Source organism: Anabrus simplex, chromosome X, assembly GCF_040414725.1.
Source record: "Anabrus simplex isolate iqAnaSimp1 chromosome X, ASM4041472v1, whole genome shotgun sequence".
NCBI lineage: Eukaryota > Metazoa > Arthropoda > Insecta > Orthoptera > Tettigoniidae > Anabrus > Anabrus simplex.
Genome location: NC_090279.1, coordinates 160,872,908 through 160,895,157, shown reverse-complemented (window position 1 = coordinate 160,895,157; position 22,250 = coordinate 160,872,908). Strand labels below are relative to the sequence as shown.

Here is a 22,250-nt window from a genome sequence, read left to right as displayed (position 1 = left end):
CAACAATGGATAGACTGCAGAAGGATAATTACAACAATCATTAATAAAAAGCACCAGGTAGATGGACAATGCCTAATGAAGTGGTATACTGGGAAAATGAGTCAATAACAGACAATGAGAAAAAGGAGAATATTACCCTTTTCTGTCATATATCAAGATTAGATGAAACCAGGCTCTTGAAACAAGTATTGGTAACGGTATTTAACTACTTTTGGGAAAGTAAAACAAAAAGTAACTGGTTCAAAGAAGTACAAGATGATCAAGATGATTTAGTTGAATATTATAATGAAACAAATTGCAAATAGAGAAGAGAAAAGGATCCTAAAGAACAACCATGTAAGACAAACTAAAAACTTGGCAATGAAAACAATGTCATATGTGATGAGGAAAGGGCAACCAGGTTCGAAAAAATGAAGAGGTTTTGGAGAGGAGGAAGATGATTAAAGCTAAATTCCCAGTCAATTCTTTGAAGACTTAGATGTATATGGTTTGATTTACGTGCTCCAATGTGGGTGTAATATATGTAAATAAATAAGTAAACATTCATATGAATTAAAATAAACAAATTTTATTTTTTTGCTAGTTGCTTCACGTCGCACCGACACAGATAGGTCTTATGGCGACTATATAAACAATATTATTACAAGGGGTGTTTTCTTAACAGTGGCAACACTGCTGTACTGTACGTACACCAGTAGATGGAACCAGTGTTTCTCGCATATGCACGCAGAGTGGTAAGCGTCCTACCTCACAGTACTTGGACTCATCCATCCAATTCTCCATGCAAAGAATAGCATCATCTGTAAGAGAAGAGTCAGTCTCCACGAAAGTCAAAAGTGTTTCACACCCCAGCAATGTGAAGGCAACTCTGCTGTACGACTGTGGTACCCCAAGGGCAGGCCGTTAATGTGCAAAATTACTATTCATTTTTGGAATATCGCCTGCAATTTCTGCAGACACCTCCAGTCCTTTTGCAGGCAGCTTTTATAGACTTGATGGGACTGCGAAATGTTCTATCATCTCCTATCCTTCCCACACTTAAGCTCATATGATTTTGATTTCATACCAAATATGGAACAGGGATGTACCACAGAGATGTAGAACTATCTACAAGACTTATTTTGTGCCAATTTTAACGTATGGTTCAGAAATGTGGGTGATGAAGGAGAGGGATAAAAGTAGAATACAAGCAGTGGAAATGAAGTTTCAAAGATGATGAGTAGGTTTAACGAGAATGGACAGAGTAAGAAATGAGGGAGTTCGAGAAATGGTAAATGAGGTACCCCTAAAGGAAAAGATAGAAAAATCAAGGTTGCAGTGATATGGAGATGGTAAGAGAATGGGAGAAGAGAGGATACCAAGAAAGATGTTAGAAATGGAGTTGAAGGGAAGGAGACCTGGAGGAAGACCAAGGGACAGGTGGCTGAAAAGTGTAAAGAAGAGCATCAATGCAAGAGGAGGGAACAGACAACAAGGACAGAAGAGATGTGGTGGATGGACAGAAAATATGGAGACCCAGCAGATCCAGCCAGCCAGATGATGATGATGATGATGATGATGATGATGATGACGATGACCGAATATGGAAGAAAGGATTTGGAACACAAATGATAGAATATGTACAAGCAATGTGCACAAATTGTTGCAGCAGTGTCCAGATACATGTGGAGAGGACAGAATGGTTTTGTAATGAAACTGGACTATGACAAGGAAGTTTTCTGTCACCACTGTTATTCTTAATGATTATGCGCAAAATTGTGAAGGAGACAAAGGTAAAATATGGGGACAGGGAGCTGAAGGTAATGCCGTTAGCAGATTATATTGTGGTGAGGGGAGCAAACAGAGGGAACATACTGAGACTGTTGAAAATTAGTACTGAAAAGAGTAAGACAAAGGTGCTGACCAAAGGAGGAAGGGAAGGGATTTAAAAAAAAAATAAAGGGACAAAACCTTGAAATTGTGAAGCATGTACTTGGGAAGCAAACTGATGCAGGATGGAGCACTGAAAATTGAGGTCAATAAAAAGAGTCAACAGGGAAATGCATTCTACCAGAGTGTAAGAAAATTGGTATGGAGAAAGTACCAATCGAGTGTAAAGAGGTGATATATATGATGTACTACTGTCTAATGCAGCAAAGACCTGGACACTGACAAAAAGACAGGAGAATAAAATCTAGGCCACTGAAATAAAATATTTATAAGAAGTATGATTGGAAAGACAATAAAGGACAGCAAGAAGGAAATCAGAGTGGGAAAGATTTATGACCGAATGGAGAGAGATAAACTTAACATGCTTTGGACATGTTAACAGGATGGAAGAGGTGAGGATATTGAAGTGGATAGCGTCGTTCCAGTTGACAGAAGGAAGGAAGGTGGTTGGAAACGATCAAGAAGGGTATAATTTCACGAAACCTGGATTAGAACAAAGTGAAGGAGGAGCAATGGTGGTTGGATAGAAGAAGATGGAAACGTGCCATAAACATCTCAACCTAGTGGGAGCTGAATGAGGGAAATGGATAATGACCAAATATGAAGAAACCACACTTTGCACCAAATGCAGGTTCTGCACAATGCTGCGGACTATGCTGATCAGTTTTAATTAACGGTTGCCATTAATAAAGAAACAGTCCTTGTACTTTCTGGGTTGTCACTTAAATTTTTCTATTCATATTCCTAACTTTCTATGTATATTACTTGACTTGACTTATGACTTGTTTGTTCCTGTCCAACACTTTATGCTCCTTACATCATTACAGAGAGCTATAGGCAAGCCCTGGTCCCGGCTATGTACGTACATGCTTTGTGCACTGGTAGTGAAGCTACACTGGGGCAGCTGCACTGTCTCTCTCAACCATAGAAGATTTCTGTTATACAACCTTTGTTAGTAAACCATAGAATACAAGATTATATTATGATACACAATTATTAACAATTTCCTTTCTTTAAATATATCTGAAGCTAAATCACTTATAATGTGATTACCAAGTCATTTGTTTATTTTGCTAAGTAAAATAAAATATCTTGAGTATTACCATCAAAATATCATATTTGTCATGGTTTTATAACAATGAAGCAGTTGATTTTTTAAAAGACAAAACATACGACTACTATGCGCTCCCATGACACATATCGTTATCAGGAAACGCTATTATATTGTAAAACAGTCTCCTAGAAAGCTTATAAATATAATCAGTGCCACAGGCTGACCTTGAATTGCACTTTTCCACAAATTACCTCACGACTACATTAACCATGAATCCAGATTGCTGTCATTGTTCCAGCATTGGAGACACGTACAGAAAATTTCTCTCGGCTGTGAGAATGATTGTTCTAGGTTGCAGGTGCTGGTTCCGGAGGTGGCGTGGGGGCTCCGTTGCTTTGCATGTCTCGCACCCTCTTGCAGAGCAGCCAGAAGCTGAAGAGAGCAAGAGCCCAGCCCTGAATACTCGCCAGCAGAAAGAAGTAGTAGTCGAGATGTCCTTGGAAGTGCTGAGCATCCTCACGGATCCACACCGGGCTGAGTGCCGAGATGAGCGCCGTGCCCAGCAGCGAACCCACACCCTCCATGGCGGAGAACATTCCCATGGCCACACCCTGAAGAGGACGTGGCGCTGCTGAGTAGGCAAACTCCAGCCCTATAGTAATAAAATGAATTCTCAGTCAACGTAGGTAAGTAAATATGAGTAAAATCTAAATGGACAATATTTAAATTTTACAACAAAATTGTATGTGAAATGCACTTCCAACTTATTAGGTCATATTGATTTGCAACAGAATATGACCCAGGCCACCATAGCTCAGATGGTAAAGCATCCAACGCAAAATCAGAAGGCTGTGGATTCAGATACCACAGGTGCCCAGTTGGCCATTTTTATTCTGTATTTATATCTCCTCGGCATGTACCATAATAAGTGGGGGGGTGTATTCATGTATTTTAAGTAAATCTAAACTAGGTCAAGCTGAAAAAGAACAACTTTTATTGAAGAAAAACTACTCACTAATTTTTATTTCAATATATAGGTAGCATACATGCTTCACCCTCTTTAACGGCTTCCTCAGTGCTATTCCTTAGATCAAATTCACATTGAAGTTGTAACCGTAATCCAGACAATTACGCCTACCATACTAATAAATAGAATAATAATAATAATAATAAAAATAATGTTGACATAAAATGTGAATAAAGAAATAGTAAAATGACGCAGTGGCGGAGAATACGCATCAGAGCATGGAAACGTGACGGATAACTTTCAATATGCAAAATTAAATTATATACAGGAAACACTTACAGGCCTAAAAATGACAACTAAGAAAGGATTGTGGAAGGTGCAGGAACCCTATGAGGTCCATGGGAGGTATGGCGTTATGGGGGAGAAAATGTTTAAGATCATCACCTCGAAACTCATCATATTAACATAATCAAAACCAATATTACAAGAAACAATGTCATGACATAGCAACTGATACTTAATTCACAAATGAAGGGTGTTTAAAGACTTCAACAAAATACAGTTCCATGACACGGAATCAAGACATACTTAAGTAACTTAGAGAAAAACTCGATTTAACATAAAAAGGTGATGCTACATTACAATGTATAGTTTAAAACAAAAGTAAGTGAAAGAACTGAATTTACGGCAACGGGAACCTAGGGAAAACTCAGACATGTTAAATTTTAAAAATTTAATTAAGCAAATAAATACCGAAATGCAAAAGGAATAAAATTAAATCAAACTAAATCAGAAAACATAGAGAATAACATAAAAATAACACTGAAATAACACTTACCTATAAGAACTGGAGTTCCCAAGGGAAACCCTCGAGCGCACGCGCTCGTTAGGGCGGTCGGATGTAAATGACGCCGATCACATGCATCATTTTTCCGAAGCCAGCAGAAGACCGGAAATGGCCCGATCACAATTAACCAATAAGATCAAACCTACACTAGATTCCCGTTTGCCAATACAATTGCATGACCATATATGGTCATTTCCTGGCCTACTAATGCGAGAGGAATTACATCACCTGTTTCAACATCGGTAACCTCACACGCGGTATAGGATGCTTCAAAATAAAGCACCTTACAAAATTTTACATCAGATTACAATTTTGACATACAGAATTACATAAAATTTACATACAAAAAAATTACTTCAAAATACTTTTGTATCTTGCAATGTTCATACTGTTCAATATATCTTGCTGTCCTAAAATACATTTAAAAAAAATTATTACAAACATATTTAAATTACATAAACAAATATTCCAGCGGAGTCCAGATTTCTTATTTCTTCATTTCTCACAATACAAAATATTACAAACAAAAATGAAATTCTGTTGTCCTTTCTTGATGACCAAATTGCAATTCTGCTGTTCTTTCTTGATGACACACATATCACAGAAGTAAGTATCCTCTCAAAAAATGCTAACTGCTCACAAGATGTAGATAGGAGAATTGGTGCCGCCCACTTAGCATTTGGACGTTTATCCTGTCGTGTCTTTATGAATGAGGACCTTACATTGCATACCAAGATCATGGTTTACCATGCTGTTGTCATATCAACACTGCTTTACGGTTATGAAACATGTGACCCTCTACCATCAGGATATAAAAAAAGCTAGAGTGCTTCCATCTGGAAAAACTTAGATCCATCTTGAACAACAAATGGGAGGACCATGTCACCAACCCTGCAGTTCTATAGGCATTGAGGTTACAATCAGTGGCCACCATCTCAGATGGACAGGGCATGTCTGTCGCATGAGTGAAACCAGGCTTCCTCATCAACTCCTGCATGGTGAATTTTACTCAGGCACAAGACTTCATGGAGCCCCTTCAAGGGACTTTCAGGATCAGCTAAAGCATACTATTAAAAGAGCTGGAATTAAAACTCGATCCTGGGATGCGCTTGCTGAGAATCGTACACTCTGGTGCCATACTGTTTCTACATGTTATGGTCTTTGAAAAGGAACGACGATGATGTGAAGAGGATAAACGACAAGCACAGAAGCTCCAACAAGCTCAGCCGCACCCTCCCCCAGCCATTCCACGTGATTTGTGTGGACATACGGTATGTTTCATGCCAAGACTGGGCTAGTAAGTACACTGTGAGTGTGAAAATGTAAATTGCTGAGGAATATGTTTACTTGTATATGAGTTGCAGCCGACAATGAAGATAATAATTAAGTAAACAGCTAAGAGCAAAAATGATCAGAACACAATGTTATTAAAAGTGCTTTGGAGAAGTAGTTTTCAGTCTATACTCCTAATATACCATCTATCTAGCAGGACGAACTACTGTGCTGCATAAATTATGTCACACATATAGTCCAAAAAGAAGAAATACATTTCTTTGACTTTCCCCATACACTAACAGCACACCAAACAACTCTTCGTTACTGTAATGACCTTGGTCCATTCGATAACAAACAACGATCAACGTTTACTAATACTCTACTGTGAGCGAAGTAATAATGTTGACAAATAATTCCCCCTTCATGACAGTGCTTTAGTGCTTCGCTGAAACACTTGCTACTTACTGAGCTGTATGTATCTGAAGCATGCTGTACATAATAAAATCTTAAAAAACATTATAATAGGATCTTGAAGCATATAAACTAATTATGAGCATTTATAACAAGAAGAAACTCTCGCTCAATGCAAAACTTGGACACTACCAGACAGTGATCCGCCCGGAGGCTTTATATGCAGCTGAATGTTTGAATCTTATAAAAGCAGGACTGGAACTGGTAGAGAGAAAGATTCTGAGGAAGATACTGGGACGCCAAAGAACAGAGGATGGATCATTGGTACAGAACCCTATCAAGCATAACTACCACACCAAGTGAAGTTCATAACCTTCTTCAAACTCTTCGTACCAACAAAGCTACCGGTGCCGACACTATAGGTCCTCTTTTCCTAAAAAATACTGCCAGCACTCTTTGCGTCCCTCTCTCTAAATTATTTAACAGATGTTTTGCCGCGGGCTATTTTCCTATTACCTGGAAACAGGCAAATATTGTTCCACTTCTCAAATCAGGCAACAAATTTAATGTTTCATCTTACCGATGAATTTCTATTCTCCCCACACTATCCTTTATCTTTGAAAAAATTACACACCAGCGTCTCCTCACATTCACTTTGCCGTATATCTCAACCAAGCAGCATGGTTTTCTACCAGGTGGCTCTTGTCTAACAAACCTGGCCACTCTGCATAGCTTTGCATCACATGCCATTGGAGCAAAATCACAGCTGGATATCTGCTACGTAGACATTTTGAAAGCTTTCGATTCTGTAGACTATACTCTGTTGCTCCATAAACTCTCCGAACGATTTAATATACATGGCAGTCTTCTGACCATTCTTGCTGGCTTCCCACATAACCGTTGGCAGAGAGTGGTAATATCAGGCACTTCATCCTCATGGTTACCAGTCACCTCCAGTGTCCCACAAGGCATTACTCTTGGCCCCTTGCTGTTTTCTTTGTTTATGGACAATCTGCCATCGGAACTCAACGAAACAGCGAATACCCTACTCTTTGCTGACGACTGCAAGATATTTAGGGAGATCAGGAATTCAGCAGATGCAGCTCTGCTACAGTCCTCACTTAATTCCCTCTCGAACTGGTGCCGTACTTGGAAACTTATCTCCAATCCACAAAAATGCAGCCACATGACCATAACACTATGTAAATCTCCTCTACCGATATCATATTACCTACTCGGCAAGCCCATCACCGTAGTTACGCAACAGCACGACCTAGGTGCAATATTCGATACAAAATTACAATTTAAGACCCATATAGAAACATATACGAGGATGGTTTGAAAAGTTCTCGGAATCACCGCTAGATGTCAGTGCTAGAGCAATGAGGTTCCCGCGCAATAATCACACATCCTTTGTGAGTGAACACGTGGCGCCTCAGTGCTCTAGCTGCAGGAGTGTGGTAGTGACAACTCTTTGTTGTTGTTTTTGCGTTGTGATTTGTGACAATGGAAAAAACTGAGATTCGAGCAGTGATTAAATACTTTGTAAAGAAAGGTATGAAAGCAAAGGAAATTCCTGCTGACTTTCAGAACACACTGGGGGACTCTGCTCCTTCATTTTCAACTGTTGCCAAGTGGACCAGCGAGTTTAAATTTGGTCGGGAGAGCTTGGATGATGATCCACGTAGTGGACGGCCAAAAAGTGTTACGATCCCAGAATTTATCGCAAAAGTGCATAAAATGGTCATGGAGGATCGTCGACTGAAAGTGCGGGAGATCGCTGAAGCTGTAGGGATGTCTTCTGAACGGGTATATTATATTTTAACCGAAGAATTGGGTATGAAAAAATTATCCGCAAGATGGGTGCGGCGGCTCTTGACACTGGACAATAAACGCACCAGATTGGAAATGTCCGTTCAAAATCTGGCCCGTTTTCAGTGCAACCAACAAGATTTTTTGCGCCGGTTTGTGACTACAGATGAAACTTGGTCCACTACTATATCCCAGAGACAAAACAGCAGTCAAAGCAGTGGAAACATGCTGATTCACCACCACCAAAGAAAGCAAAGGCAGTGTGTTAGGCCGGAAAGTTCATGGCCTCAGTTTTCTGGGATGCAAAAGGCATTCTGCTGATAGATTATCTTCCTACTGGCCAAACAATTACTGGACAATACTATGCAAACCTCCTAGACCAACTACAGGAAAAGATACGCGAAACAAGGCCTGGTTTGGCAAGGAAAATGGTCATCTTTCATCAGGACAACGCTCCGTCACACACAAGTGTTATTGCCATGGCAAAACTTCATGAACTGGGGTACGAATTGTTGCCACATCCACCTTATTCACCTGATTTGGCACCATCAAACTTTCACCTATTCCCCAAGCTGAAAATTTTCCTCAGTGGACAGAGATTTTCTACAAGGAAAGAACTGACAGCCGAATTGGAGAGGAATTTTGCAGGCCTGGAGGAATCTCATTTTCGAGATGGGATCAAGGCATTGGAACATCGCTGGACCAAATGCATTAGTCTACAGGGAGACTATGTTGAAAAATAAAAGCAGTTCCACCGAGGTAAGATACTTAATTCTAGTATATTCCAAGAACTTTTCAAAGCACCTACGTACAACCAAGGCTATGAAATTACTAGGCATTCTCTATCGCTTCACAGAAATTTCTGACCCCATTGCTCTTAGTCACTTCTTCCTCACAATCATTCAACCTCTCTTAAACTACTGCTCTCCAATTTGGAGAACAGCCTCCCCCTCCAATACTAAGCAGTTAGACAGAGCAGAGTCCTTCTTTGCTGCAATTGTAAGGAACAGAAACCCCAAGCACAGAAATCTGTCTACACAGCGGTATTAATGGCAATTAATATGTCACCGCTGCACATCAGGCGACATGTAGCTGACCTGAGTTTCCTCCACGGGATCTTAAATGGGCATTACCGCTCGGAACATCCTGTCTCACTCTTCTCACTCCGTGTTCCTTCCCGCTCCACCAGAACCAAAGATCTTCTCTACATTCCCCACACTCAGCACTCAATACTTCAACGATCTTTCCTAATCCGCCTCCCAACACTCTTTAACAATATTAATAGCAGACAAGTGCTTGATACAGCATCAAATAAAAGCATATTCGAGAGGGGTGTAAATAGTCTCTTAAAGATAAGTTGATGTGAAGGGATTATACCGTCATCTTGACCCACGACGACTTGGCTATGAACATGGACATTCTCATGGTTTTTGATTTGGACAGTTGTTATTAGTAGGCTGTGTACCTGATCTTGTTATATTTTAATGTGAATGTTTACGTTTGTTAAATCGTCTGTTGACAGTGCAAGTGAAATTTGCTCAGTGTAGCTGTATCTTGTGCTTCGTTAATAAATAAATAAATTATGTCTCTGTGAATGTTTATTCAATTTATTGATAGTTTCTGTTTATTTTCTTTTTGTAAAACTTCCATACGGAGGTGGGGGTCTAACGCAATGTAGTCCCCTCCTCGGCTATGCCCCTGACAGTGGTACATAACCTAAGTTATCTAGAAATACCCAGAATATTTTACAACATATCCTTGGAACATGAAGATTCCCGAGTTTACTTACATTAACATACACGCACAACTGAGGGTTTTCCTGAGCAACTTGGGAAACATGGACAATTATTTACAGTGATGAAACTTCCCTTGTGTTAACACACAGGAGACGCCGCCTATAGAAACTGTGGGTGCGTTATTTCATTGCTACTGATGTACCTCAGAGAATCTACAGGTGCATGTTTTCACTGTAGCTAAAAATAGTAGCTGTCGTTTCAACAAGGTGTGACTTCACTAAAATACTGTTGGATGCTTCTAAAAGCATAAAATGTACTATTTATGAGTATAAGTCGAAAGCTCTGCTTTCAAGACATTGATAACACACCCACGTTCCTACATAACCTGAGACCGAGCAACTTGGCTGTGCAGGTACGAATGCGCAGCTGCTGTTAGCTTGCAATCGGGAGATAGAGGTTCAAAACCCACTGTCGACAGTCTGAAGTTTGCATAAAATAAATTTAATTATAAAACCCATATTGTCATTCATATACTTTCTCAAAAGGTACAGTCAAAGGTTCCACCTTTACGATACTAAAATATTTTTGATTTAATTAACAATTAACAAATATTGGTACATGTTTCATCTATCTTGTAGACTTCATCAGCCAAATAATTGTAAGAATAAGTACAATAGACAAGGACAAAATACATTAAAATGATTAGTATTGTAAAGGTGGAACCTTTGACTGTACCTTTTGAAAAAGCCCCGAAGATGGTTTTACGTTGTTTCCCATTTTCACATCAGGCAAATGCTGGGACTGTACCTTAATCAAGGCCACGGCTGCTTCCTTCCGATTCCTAGCCTTTTCCTGTCTCATTGTTGCCATAAGACCTACCTGTGTCAGTATAACGTGAAGCAACGTGTTAAGAAAAAAAAACCACATAACCTGAGGCTACGTCATCGTTCATTCTCAACCGTGAAATGAGCAGGAATGTACATGTGTGCAGACAGGAAAAGAGTGTGTTCGAGAGGCAGACTTGTTTGTCATTCCTGTATGTCCAATTCAAGAGTACAAGACTTAGACGATGAATCCATACTGGATGTTCTTATGGAAGTCTCGGTTCTGAAGTTAAGGATGAGTATAACAATAGGGATGTACTGAAACACTACCGATAGATGTCTCACATGTAGTACCCGGTATGCGCTTGTCGATCGTCATTTGTTTGTATGTGTTTTTAATGGAAGTTACCTAGTTAAATGCTGACGTTAAAGATTTAATACATCGTTACGACAACAAAGACAACAAGAAAATTGTGATGCCTGACTATTGCTGTGTTCCAATACCCCAAAATCAAGGTCGACCGAATTCATACCATCAATTTCCTAAGCAAGATGCTTTCCGTAAAAAAGTGGTTGCATGCGATTCGTAGGCAGGACCTATGTAATAATATGACTCCTAATATCAAAGTCTGCTCGAAACATTTTACAGTTGAAGATTATATCATTACTGAAACTGGTAAGCCAATTAGTACTAATTAAGAAATAATTTTATAATAAGGTAGTACATTCTGAAAAGTTAATATGACCTATTTCAATAATTTTGGGCGAAAGACGAAGACTTAAAGAGAACACTGTACCTTCGATATTTGCATGGTGTGGCACAGGTACCTTGGAAATAACTCAGAGAGCAAGAAGATATAGAAGTGGGAAAACAGCCATAACACCATGTGCAGTACGGTACCCTGAATCACACAGTGACCTATAATTTGACACTGGAGCACCATCAATTTCAGACTTCCTGAACAGGAAATAACTCATTACTTCCAAATTTGAAATTTTTTTTACCGGTATTTGTCTTATGGTCCGAAACAAGATCCTGAAACTCATGCGCTACATGGAAATTAAGTTCAGTTGTACTGGATGTAGCCCCAGGCCTTATGTACGCCTATAACCGACAAAGAAAAGAAAAAATACCGTATTTCAAAATGCTATTTGTACTTTAAGAATTCAGTCTTAACAAAAACACTAAAAGAAGTAGTTGCTGCATTTATTCCTTACTGGTACCTTTCAATCAACTCTTGCATTTTTTCCGGATACTTTTTCGCCCCTTTTCTTCAATTCTGCTTCCAAATCCGCAATCGTCATTGCACCTATACCATTTCCCGTCTTGTTGAAAACATTAGCAGAATATAGTAACTCCATTTTAATGCATTTAAAGCAAAAGTTTCGTTTCGATGATCGCAGATGTAGGAATACTCCATATAAGTCTCATGTAAAACAATCGAGCAGCGGAAAGCGCATACCGGGTATTACCATTACGCTGCCTAGCGGACAAGTGTTGCGTGATATATCCCTATTACACACAAAGCGATCATGACGATTCTGATGCTTCAGGCATGTAAACTGAGATAATGATCTTGCGGGAAAGCAAATTACTAGTTGTAAACAAGGATAGCTGTGCCAATTGACCAATTAAATTAGAATCTGTATTAGTATGTTTTAGTAGATGTGTCCTCTATATTTGTCAAGTTTCAAAATATTGACTGGCTTCCATAAAATAGTGTTGTAGCATTATGATCTAACAACATAAAACCAATTGTATTGAAAAGCTGGAATAAAAAATCACAATATTGTAAGCATATCCATAGGTGTGTCAGAATTTTATTCCGTTTGCAAAAATTATCTTCATAAGTTTAAATATAAACATTGTTGCACTGTTATGATAATTAAAACTCATTTTTGTGCAGAGAAGAGTGTGATATTTCTAAATATTCCAAAAAAAAATGGTCACCTCCAATGTGCAATATAATCAGAAGTACCCTCAATGACTCTGAACATATCAAAAATTATTTACAAGTGGAAAACATAGTCTAACCTATAATACATGAGCTACAAAAAATTGTTTTCAGTTATAAACATAACCTGTATTAAAAATGGATAGGTACATACCGGCTACACCAGCAAAGACCTCAGCTGTTCCCACAAGGCAGTACTGAGGTACCTGCCACAGAAGGGAAATGTCACTAGCATTATAGACCCGGTGATGGATCGTCTGCTTCACTGTATGCCTGCAATCAACAAAGAGTATATTACATTAAAATTCACATTTGCTTCCAGTAAAAAAAGGCATCAATGGAGTACAAAAAATATGTTGTACATTTTCAATATTTAAAACTTCCTTGTATATGTTGAGTACTCAGCCCAAAGAGGTTCGATCCCCAACTGATCCAGCATCAGCTATCACACATAGCATATAGACGAAACAAATCAGTGCGGCAAAAAACAAAAACATTCCTCCACTAACTTTATCTGGTAAAATTATTCCGTACGAAAACTCGGTAAGAAATCTTGGTGTAATTATAAACGAGAATCTTAACTGGGGAGAGCACATTACAAATATCTGTAGAAAAGTGTACGCGTCCCTTCACCCACTAAAATATCATCAAAATATGTTGCCACTAAACATGAGAATTAGGCTTATAAATACTCTTATCCTCCCTATATTTTCCTACTGTGACGTAGTACTAATTGATGCCACGAGAGAACAACTAAACTGATTACAACGTGCTATGAATTCGTGTATTAGATTTATCTTTTCCTTACGCTATGATGTTCATGTTACCCCTTATTATCGACAACTTTCCCTTCTAAAATTTGAACAATATAGAAACCTCCAAGTGGCAGTATTAATCTTTCGAGTATTAAAAGAGAATATCCCATACTACTTATCTTCACAACTCAATTTCCTATCCTCTTTCCACCAGCATAACACACGCTCTGGCAGTACACTTGCTATCCCTCTCAGCAGGTCAGCAGCATTCAGCCGTTCCTTTGTTGCAAATGGAGCTAGAATATGGAATTCTCTCCCCCACAACATTAGAGCCATACAATCCTTAAATTCCTTCAAGTTGTCTTGCCGTGAGCATCTCCTCGATGTGTGCCGCCAGGCTGAATGAATCTGGCAGAGTGAATGTGTGTATGAATGTACGTTTACTGTGCTTAGGGTATTTAGTGTCAACTTGTAACTTGTAACGATAGTTTAAGACATGACTAAGAATATTTATAGAGTTTATGTTATTTTGTTTCATATTTTGTTTCTAGTTTGTAATGGTAGTTTTAAGATAAGATTATGAATATTGCTCTCAGATGTACTATGTTAATGAAGTGTGGTTAAGTGTAAGAGAGGACCATGAGTCCTAACTTCACCACTACAAATAAAGGCAAATAAAGGCAAATATAGTAGTCTTGTCATCACTGAACAAGCTTACTCGAGAAATGAAGAAAGATATAGTTATCCCGTTGCTTTCCTCACTAAGTCAGAAGGTGCAAATATATATATCAGTCAGCCAACCATGCAAGCCATTCATAACAGGGACTGACCGCATAAAGAGTGGCATTACCAGCATTGCCCACATCTCATTCACTGATATATATATAATAAACTTGTTTTAGCTCATACTGGAACACACATTATATAGGGTCTCTTATATAAACCCAGACTGAACGCACAGTGCACTGCGGCAGCTGGAGTATGGGGGAAGCATGCGCATAGTTCTTGACCTTGCAAGCAGCCTGCTCGTGTTCGACCTGGCAAGCATGAGTCGCCAGTTATCATTGCAACACCGTATTATTGTATGTAAAAGTTCTGGTTTCATTTTAATGGTCATGTGAACAGTCATAACTCTCGCTATCGGTGTGCAGAAAATTCTAATGGTGTTTATGAAGTCCCTCATTATGATAGGAAAATTGGTGTTTGGTGTGCTGTTAGTGCAAGATGAATAACTGGGCCTATTTTTTTTTAGATGACAGTAAATGCAGAGAGCTACCAAGATGACATTTTGGCGCCATTCTTCCATCAGTTAACGCAAGAAAAATCGTGTGTGTGGTTTCAACAGGATTCAGCCCATGCTTATACAGCAGAAGATTCCCTTCTTAAAATCTTTGAAGTGCTGGTCTATTTCTACCTTGTTCTCCAGATCTAACAGTGTGTGACTTTTACTTGTAAACTGAAAGACAGAGTGTATCAAACAAATCCTCACACATTGAAGGAACTGAACAGGATCTCTCATATAAACTCAGACCGATCGCATGGTGTTCATACTCTGCGCTACAAAAGCTGCCTCAGACGAACTTATGTCTTGCGTGGCCGCCAATCTTCAATCTTACCTTATAAAAGATGCTGGAAGTGTCGTCCTTCCTGGGTTATACAGGCATTGTATCTGGTAGCCACATTCTGGCCGACGCGAGTGAGTTCTGCCAATGTAATGGTTTATTTTTCATACCATTCTCGGAGATTCTATAGCCAAGATATTCCCCTTCTTCCCCTTCCTTCAATTTTACCTCGTAAGATAAGCTAAAGGAGTCTATATTTATCATTTAGAATGATGTGGCCAAAGTACTCAACTTTCATCTTTTTATTGTTGCAACCCGTGACACTCTGAGCAGACGTCGGTAGCACCACAACTCAAAAGATCAAAGTTTTTTTGGGGGTGTTCTCTGTGAGTGTCCATGAAGTAAGACAGAAAATACATAACACTGAGGTAAATGGAGGCGGATGCAAACCCATGGTGTTCCTCGCATAGTGGTAGTAACCACAGGCAACGCCCAGATCCGTGATGTTTCCCATATAATGGTACTAATCACAGGTACTGTAAACCCACAATGAACACTCTCTGCTGCTACTAACCGCAAACCTATTGCGTACCTAACATAGTGGTACTACTTGCAAGTAAAGGCGACCCATGCTGTTCCCCACGTGATGGTTTCATGGCTCTAATACCATCATCCCTTAGTATCACTTCTAGTCACCTCTTGTGACAGGCAGGGGATACCGTGGGTGTATTCTTTGTCCGCATCCCCTACTCACAGAGGGTCATCAGAACAATGAACTAAAAGACCAGGAAAGGCAAGATTAGAAATGAAGCAAGCAGGAAGGAGGCTGGCATCAAAATACCTGTTACTGAGCTTTTAGGACGATGCAGGCTACAATGGTTTGGACATGTTATGAGGACAGACAGACAGTACGGAATTACTTTGACAAAGAAGTGAAAGGGGAGAGGCCAAGAAATCGATGGATAGACACAGTGAAATCGGCGTTCAGCAAGAGGAATATCAAGTGGGAGGACATAGAGGAACAGAAACAATATTGTGACAGGAAGAAGTGGCGAGCACTTGTAAACCACACCCAGAAAACTGGAGAAGGAAAATGATGATGATGAATATAAACTGTGTTATCGTGTTGACAAATGCTCGAAATAAGTTTAATTTAACTTAAGTTTGTAAACAGAGACCAGGATAAAAATATGACGTCAAAAAAATCCAAGCTTATCTTGTAGTGTTGAACTAGTCCTTACCCATCTTTCCAGCGCATGATTGAGAAGAACTCTAGAACACCAGCTGCAATGGCTGCAAAGAAACTGAACCCCATGCCGAAAGCTGGAACAAAGAGGAAAAAAATGTCATGTTAAGTTACGGAAATCTCCAGTAAAATTAATGTTTTTAATTTGGCCGGGATTTCACTGACCGATGCGAGAGAGCAAGGTGACCCTGTAGCCGTGACGATCAAGGTACGGATAGATGACGCTGTTCATCAGTGGGATGAGTGCCAGAATGAAGATCTGGTCAAAGAGGCTCAGCCAAGCTGTTGGCATCTGCAGATAATGAGAGAAAAAGAGAACTTAAAGAGGTTTCCTATGGAGAGCACAGACCCTGTATCAAGTCCGAAGGGTACTTACATTGAAATTCTTCTCGGTTCCACTGGAGAAGCCGATCTTGAGATGCACCCCTTGTTCCTGGAAACCAGTCTCTATCTGTAAAAAGAAAAAACATGCTACATTTGGAGGAGAGGGTCATCATGGTCATAAATCCCATATTCTTTAACCCATTCAATGCCAACCTGTATTTACTGTTTACGTTACTGAATGCTGTGCCTCGTCCACCAAACCCGTACATATAGTGCAGTGTCTGCTTCGCCAATCTCGTATATGAATGTAATATAGTGTCATGCTTTAAATTTCCATGGAAATACTCAAAGAAGTTCTGTATGGCAGATATACCATGCCATTTCATGTGTTTTGAAAGCAATCTGATGTTATTTCAGCTTCGCTGGAGTGAAATACCCTTCCTGCTAATGGGTAGCCATCACGGTGTCTTGAAGAGTCCATTCATCTCTTGTTGACGAAGAAATCAAAAATTTCCTCATAAATAATGATTCTGGAGAGCTATATTTTGATAAGGCTGGCACCGTGGTGTAGGAATAGCGTACCTGCCTCTTACCCAGAGGCCCCGGGTTCAATTCCCGGCCAGGTCAAGGATTTTTATCTGAATCTGAGGGCTGGTTTGAGGTACACTCAGCCTTTTTTTTTTTTTTTTTTTTTTTTTAATGCTATTTGTTCGGGGCATCGACCTATAGAGATCTTTTCCCCCTACTTGCATCATGTGATATGAACCTGCGTGTAACTGGAATGGAGGAAGTGTAGAGTGTTGAATGTGAGGAAAGGAATGTTAAGGATGACACAAACACCCAGTCCCCAGGCCAGGGATATTAATCATTTACAATTAAAAACCCCTGACCCAGCCGGGAATCGAACCCGGGGCTGTTAGTATCCAGGAACAAATGCCTGTTCTGTATCTGTTTGGTTATTTTCATATTATGTAACTATGCCCTCTTCAGCATCATCACTTTCTTCACTATTTTCACAAAATGTTAGGATGGACTGTTACCACCTAATCAATAAAAATACATATAGAAAGTAAAATATACATTTATATATAGCAAAGCAAAGTCATCTCCGTACAGACCATGAAGGCCCTTGGAGGGGTGGAATGTAAAGGCTTCCACTATCTGTAACCTCGGCACTTGATAGGGTAGAGTGGTTTGCGCTAAGCCTGGCCTCCTTTGCTCCCAGGAATTAACCTGGTACTCATTTTTGGTGTAGGCTGAGTGAATCTCAGGACCATATATGAACCTCCGGAAGTGATAATCTCGTTTCTTAAATTTTTCGACTTCCTGATGAGGAATCAAACCCTCGTCCTTCCGAGTAAACCGAGCACGCCTTTACTGCCTTGGCCAGGCAGCCCCTACATTTATATATATTTCAAGTCACAGTACTGGTTTTTGCCTTTACGTAGGCCATCATCAGCTGAATCTACATACTGTATCTTTATTATATATAATTTGAACAATATTATTTCTTTTATTAAGTACTTTATTTGCATAAAATAGTCACGTATTCAAATAATATGATGCTTAGTTCATTGCAGTTAACTGTATGGTTCTATGAAAGTTGTCTCCGCTGAGCTTTCTATGCCAGCCCGATAGAGGGTTCTGTGTCCGGCTCCACAGCTAAATGGTTAGCGTGCTGGCCTTTGGTCACAGGGGTCCCGGGTTCGATTCCCGGCAGGGTCGGGAATTTTAACCATAATTGGTTAATTTCACTGGCATGGAGGCTAGGTGCATGTGTCATCTTCATCATTTCATCCTCATCACGATGCGCAGGTCGCCTACGGGTGTCAAATCAAAAGACCTGCATCTGGCAAGCCGAACTTGTCCCCTGACACTTCCGACACTAAAAGCCATACGCCATTCCATTTCAGAGGGTTCTGTGAAAGCTGTCTGTGCAAATCTTTCTATGTTAGTCCAATAGATGGCTCTGTGAAATCAATTTAGCACCATAATGTAAGTTGTAACTCCATGTTGGTTCTAATAAGCGATGTATGACAAAATTAAAAAGTTAGAAGTCATTGGAATAGTTGTTTGTGAGGTAGAATTGTACAGAGAAAATGGAAATTAAGTTTCTGGTAGAAAATTTCATTTCAAAGCCATGAATGTAAAATTAGTGGCAAATCAATTAAAAATGTGAGGGACGATTTGGTTGCTCAGTTTGTGAAAGCAGCACCAACAAAGAAGACTTGTTAGCGTGGGAAAAGAAAACCTTTTTAACGGGCAGTGTTCATGACGCACTGAGATGTGGAAGACCATCCACCAGACTTGAACTTTGTGCTGATGTAGAAATATGGAACGATCTCTGGTCAAATCCATTCGGAAACATGCATCAGAGTTTGGGGATACCAGAATCAACCATGAGGAAACACATCAAAGTGGATCTGAAAATGAGGTGTTGGCATCCACTGAGTGTCAATGAATTATCAGATGATGATTTAGGAAGACGTGTTGATACTTGTGGTCGGATGCTGCAACAATTCCAAACATTGGCTCAGAAGGCAGAAGCCATGTTCAGTGATGAATGTGCGATTCATCACAGCTCCTGTTTTTGCAATGTTCACTTTTGAGGAAAAGAAAATCTGCATCTTTTTCAAGAAATCAAGCAAAACTCACCTCACTTCATGATCTGAGCCGGAATGACAAACGCATCTGTTTGGCCCATATTTTTCTGATCGATCAGAACAGTTACCTCCAGATGATTAATGACCGGCTCATCCCGCAGCTGAAAAATGTGAGAATCTTAGACGTCATTTGGTTTTAACACAATGGGGCGCAGTGGCTGTTCAACAACATCTGAATGCTGTCTTTGAGAATTATTGGGCGGTTGAGGATCGGACAATGATCCAGCTCCTCTTCCATAGCCATCAAGGAGCCCTGATCTAACAACACCCAATAACACACACTGGGGTTACATCAAGGAACAGATGAGGAAGCAGCGGTATGTTGGAATTGATGATCTGAAAAATGCTGCACGCGAAGCTTTCCAGACAGTGACATCAAGGATGTTGCTTAATACGAGCATCAGAACACGGCAGTGTATTCAGCTGTGCAGAAACCATGGAGGGACACATACAGATGTTTTAGATTACTAAAATATAAGTTGGAAGTAGAAATAAATAAACAATTGATGAGTATATGTACTTTTATATCATTTCAGTTTGAATTTAATTTTTATATAGGGGTATACGGACTGCGTGTGCACCCTGTATGTATGTATGTAAGCTATAAAGCACATGAAGCTTTCTTAATGAGCTGAATTCTTACCTGGAAGAAGACCAGCCAATAAGGTAGCAGACTTGTAAACAGAAGTAACACAATGCCCAGTCTCTTGACATCCTCAACGGCAGAGTCATGATGAGAACCCCCGTAACGGATCTTGGCGTAGTCGAGCCAGGACGGGGAGGGAGGAGTCCGCTGTGCTCGCCTTTCTATTAGTGGTGACCTGAAATGATCAAATATTCTGATTCTAATAGGATGCCTTGCTCCAGAGAAAAAAATTCTCATGGGTTAGCTTTCCTGTGGTGGTGGTGGTGATTATTGTTTTAAGAGGAAGTAAAATTAGACAACCATTCCCATAGCTGTCCTGTTCCATGAGGTACAGTCTAATAATTTTAACGTAAATTAATATACAGTAAAATTTTGCTTAATAATAAATGAGAAACACAAAGACCTGTCCCATGAACACCATACAGCCCTATGACTTACTAGCTTTTTACTTCATATTTCCTTCCACAAATCTGATTCAAGATTCATAGTGGCTTTTCTTTAAAACATCAACCTCTTTGTCTTGTGACTGCCTCTTTCAAATCTCATTGCTGCATCAATACCATCATCCTTGTAGCAATACACGACCTACAGCTGATTGTTCATTTTGAATAAAAAAATAAATGAAATATATATATTACAAACTAAATTACTTTAGATTACTTTAGATTATAAATTCTTGTTGATATCTGACCACAGCAACTACTGCTTTATATTATTGTCCCTGCTACTTTGATGAACTCACGTGTGACTGATGAATCCAAACTTTGTGCTGAACAACCACTCTTTGAAGGATGTTCTCTTCAATGTAGGTGTAGAGAAACCGGTGCCTGGATATAAATTTTGTAGCATTTCATTTTATATCAAACTTGTGTAGACAAAAGGCTTCAGGTCGACTGTAAGCCTTGCGTCGCCACTCTGAGCGCTTGCTTGCTAAGTGTTCAAGCTCAATGCATTACAGTATAATAAAATAGAAGTTAAGTTGTCCACCTAGTCAATCCAATTATATATTATTTTGAATTTAAAATTGCAAAACAAAATAAATGAACAGGATATGTTTCAGCCTTTTTGGCCATCTTCTGCTGCAGTAGATCATACAATAGAAAGATATATTACTTACATATTCTTGTTCTTTTTCTTCTTTCCTCGACACTTATTTTGTTTTTTCTTTCTTTTAGATATTTTACACCTCTTTTTAGGTGATTCTGTTGCAGTTCCAAATCAAAATTTCAACATTTTCCATTGGTTGGCAATATCTTGATGGGCTGTCCACACATTTTGGTATGTTACATATTTGGCTTTTAATATGAATTATGGGACAATATTTTAAATGAAGTACGTCAACTTAGGAGAACTGTTTAATACATTTCCCACAAGATTTCATGAATTTTTTAAGGACTACATTTTCGATTTTATTAATCATCTCACAACATTTGTGACTTGTTCTTCCTATTGACATTAAAATTTCAACATTTTTTCTTAACTTCTTTTTATTATATAAGAATGTAAGATTCACTATGGTATGCAATATTCAGAGTTTTTACATGTTTTTCTATTCAGACCATGTGTCATGCTCATCACAACTGAATCTCCAAGAGATTAGCCTGTAAACCTGTGGAGTTTGCTCAATGCAGTACATCAGTATTTCTCAAAAAATCACCTCACTTGACGAGAAGAATGGACTGATGGCAACTCAAATTTATTTTATTTATTTGTGTCAGAAGTATAAAATATGAAATACGAAAACATAAAGAGCATGAAATGGACACAAGTGCACAAATATGTGTTCATCAAGTGACTTCAAACAGTTCCTGCCCACGTGAATTAGCTTGAGTCATTGTACATCTGGATGGGCACAACGGACAACATAAGAGATGTTGTGTTGTTTGAAATTTGCCACAATCACATAGAACTGTCCTGGTTGGAAAACGCCACTTATTGTCTCTTATTCTTGCAACTTCAGTTCGCAGTCTGTTCAGGAATTTCCATATTGGTCAGTTCTCTGTGTGGCCATGAGATAGAGATTCCTTCGGTTCCATCCATTCAGACAAATTGCTAGTTCTCTCCTTCCACATGGCAACTTGTGATTTTACAACTGTTGCTTGGAATGGTTGAGTAGTTGTTAGGAAGCTCTTTCACGATTTTAATCTCCTTTCAGCACGTTGATATCCCTGGAGTGGGTGAGAGGTCATAGTAGATGATTTTCTCCTTTCATTGTTGGCAGCCACTTCTCTTCTGATATCAGAT

General features: G+C 39.3%; 1 protein-coding gene across 1 annotated transcript in view; it reads right to left on the bottom strand.

Annotated features, from left to right (window-relative positions):
- Positions 1 to 557: 557 nt before the first annotated feature.
- LOC136885893 (solute carrier family 15 member 4) overlaps positions 558 to 22,250 on the bottom strand; it is a 44,592-nt gene continuing 22,899 nt past the window's right edge. Inside the window, exons 4-9 of the mRNA XM_067158582.2 lie at positions 20,004 to 20,181; positions 16,750 to 16,824; positions 16,539 to 16,665; positions 16,369 to 16,450; positions 12,965 to 13,083; positions 558 to 3,635 (exon numbers count right to left, since the gene is read on the bottom strand). Coding sequence (XP_067014683.1) covers positions 3,331 to 3,635; positions 12,965 to 13,083; positions 16,369 to 16,450; positions 16,539 to 16,665; positions 16,750 to 16,824; positions 20,004 to 20,181 — 886 coding nt within the window. The 3' untranslated portion in view covers positions 558 to 3,330. The remainder of the gene's footprint in view (positions 3,636 to 12,964; positions 13,084 to 16,368; positions 16,451 to 16,538; positions 16,666 to 16,749; positions 16,825 to 20,003; positions 20,182 to 22,250) is intronic.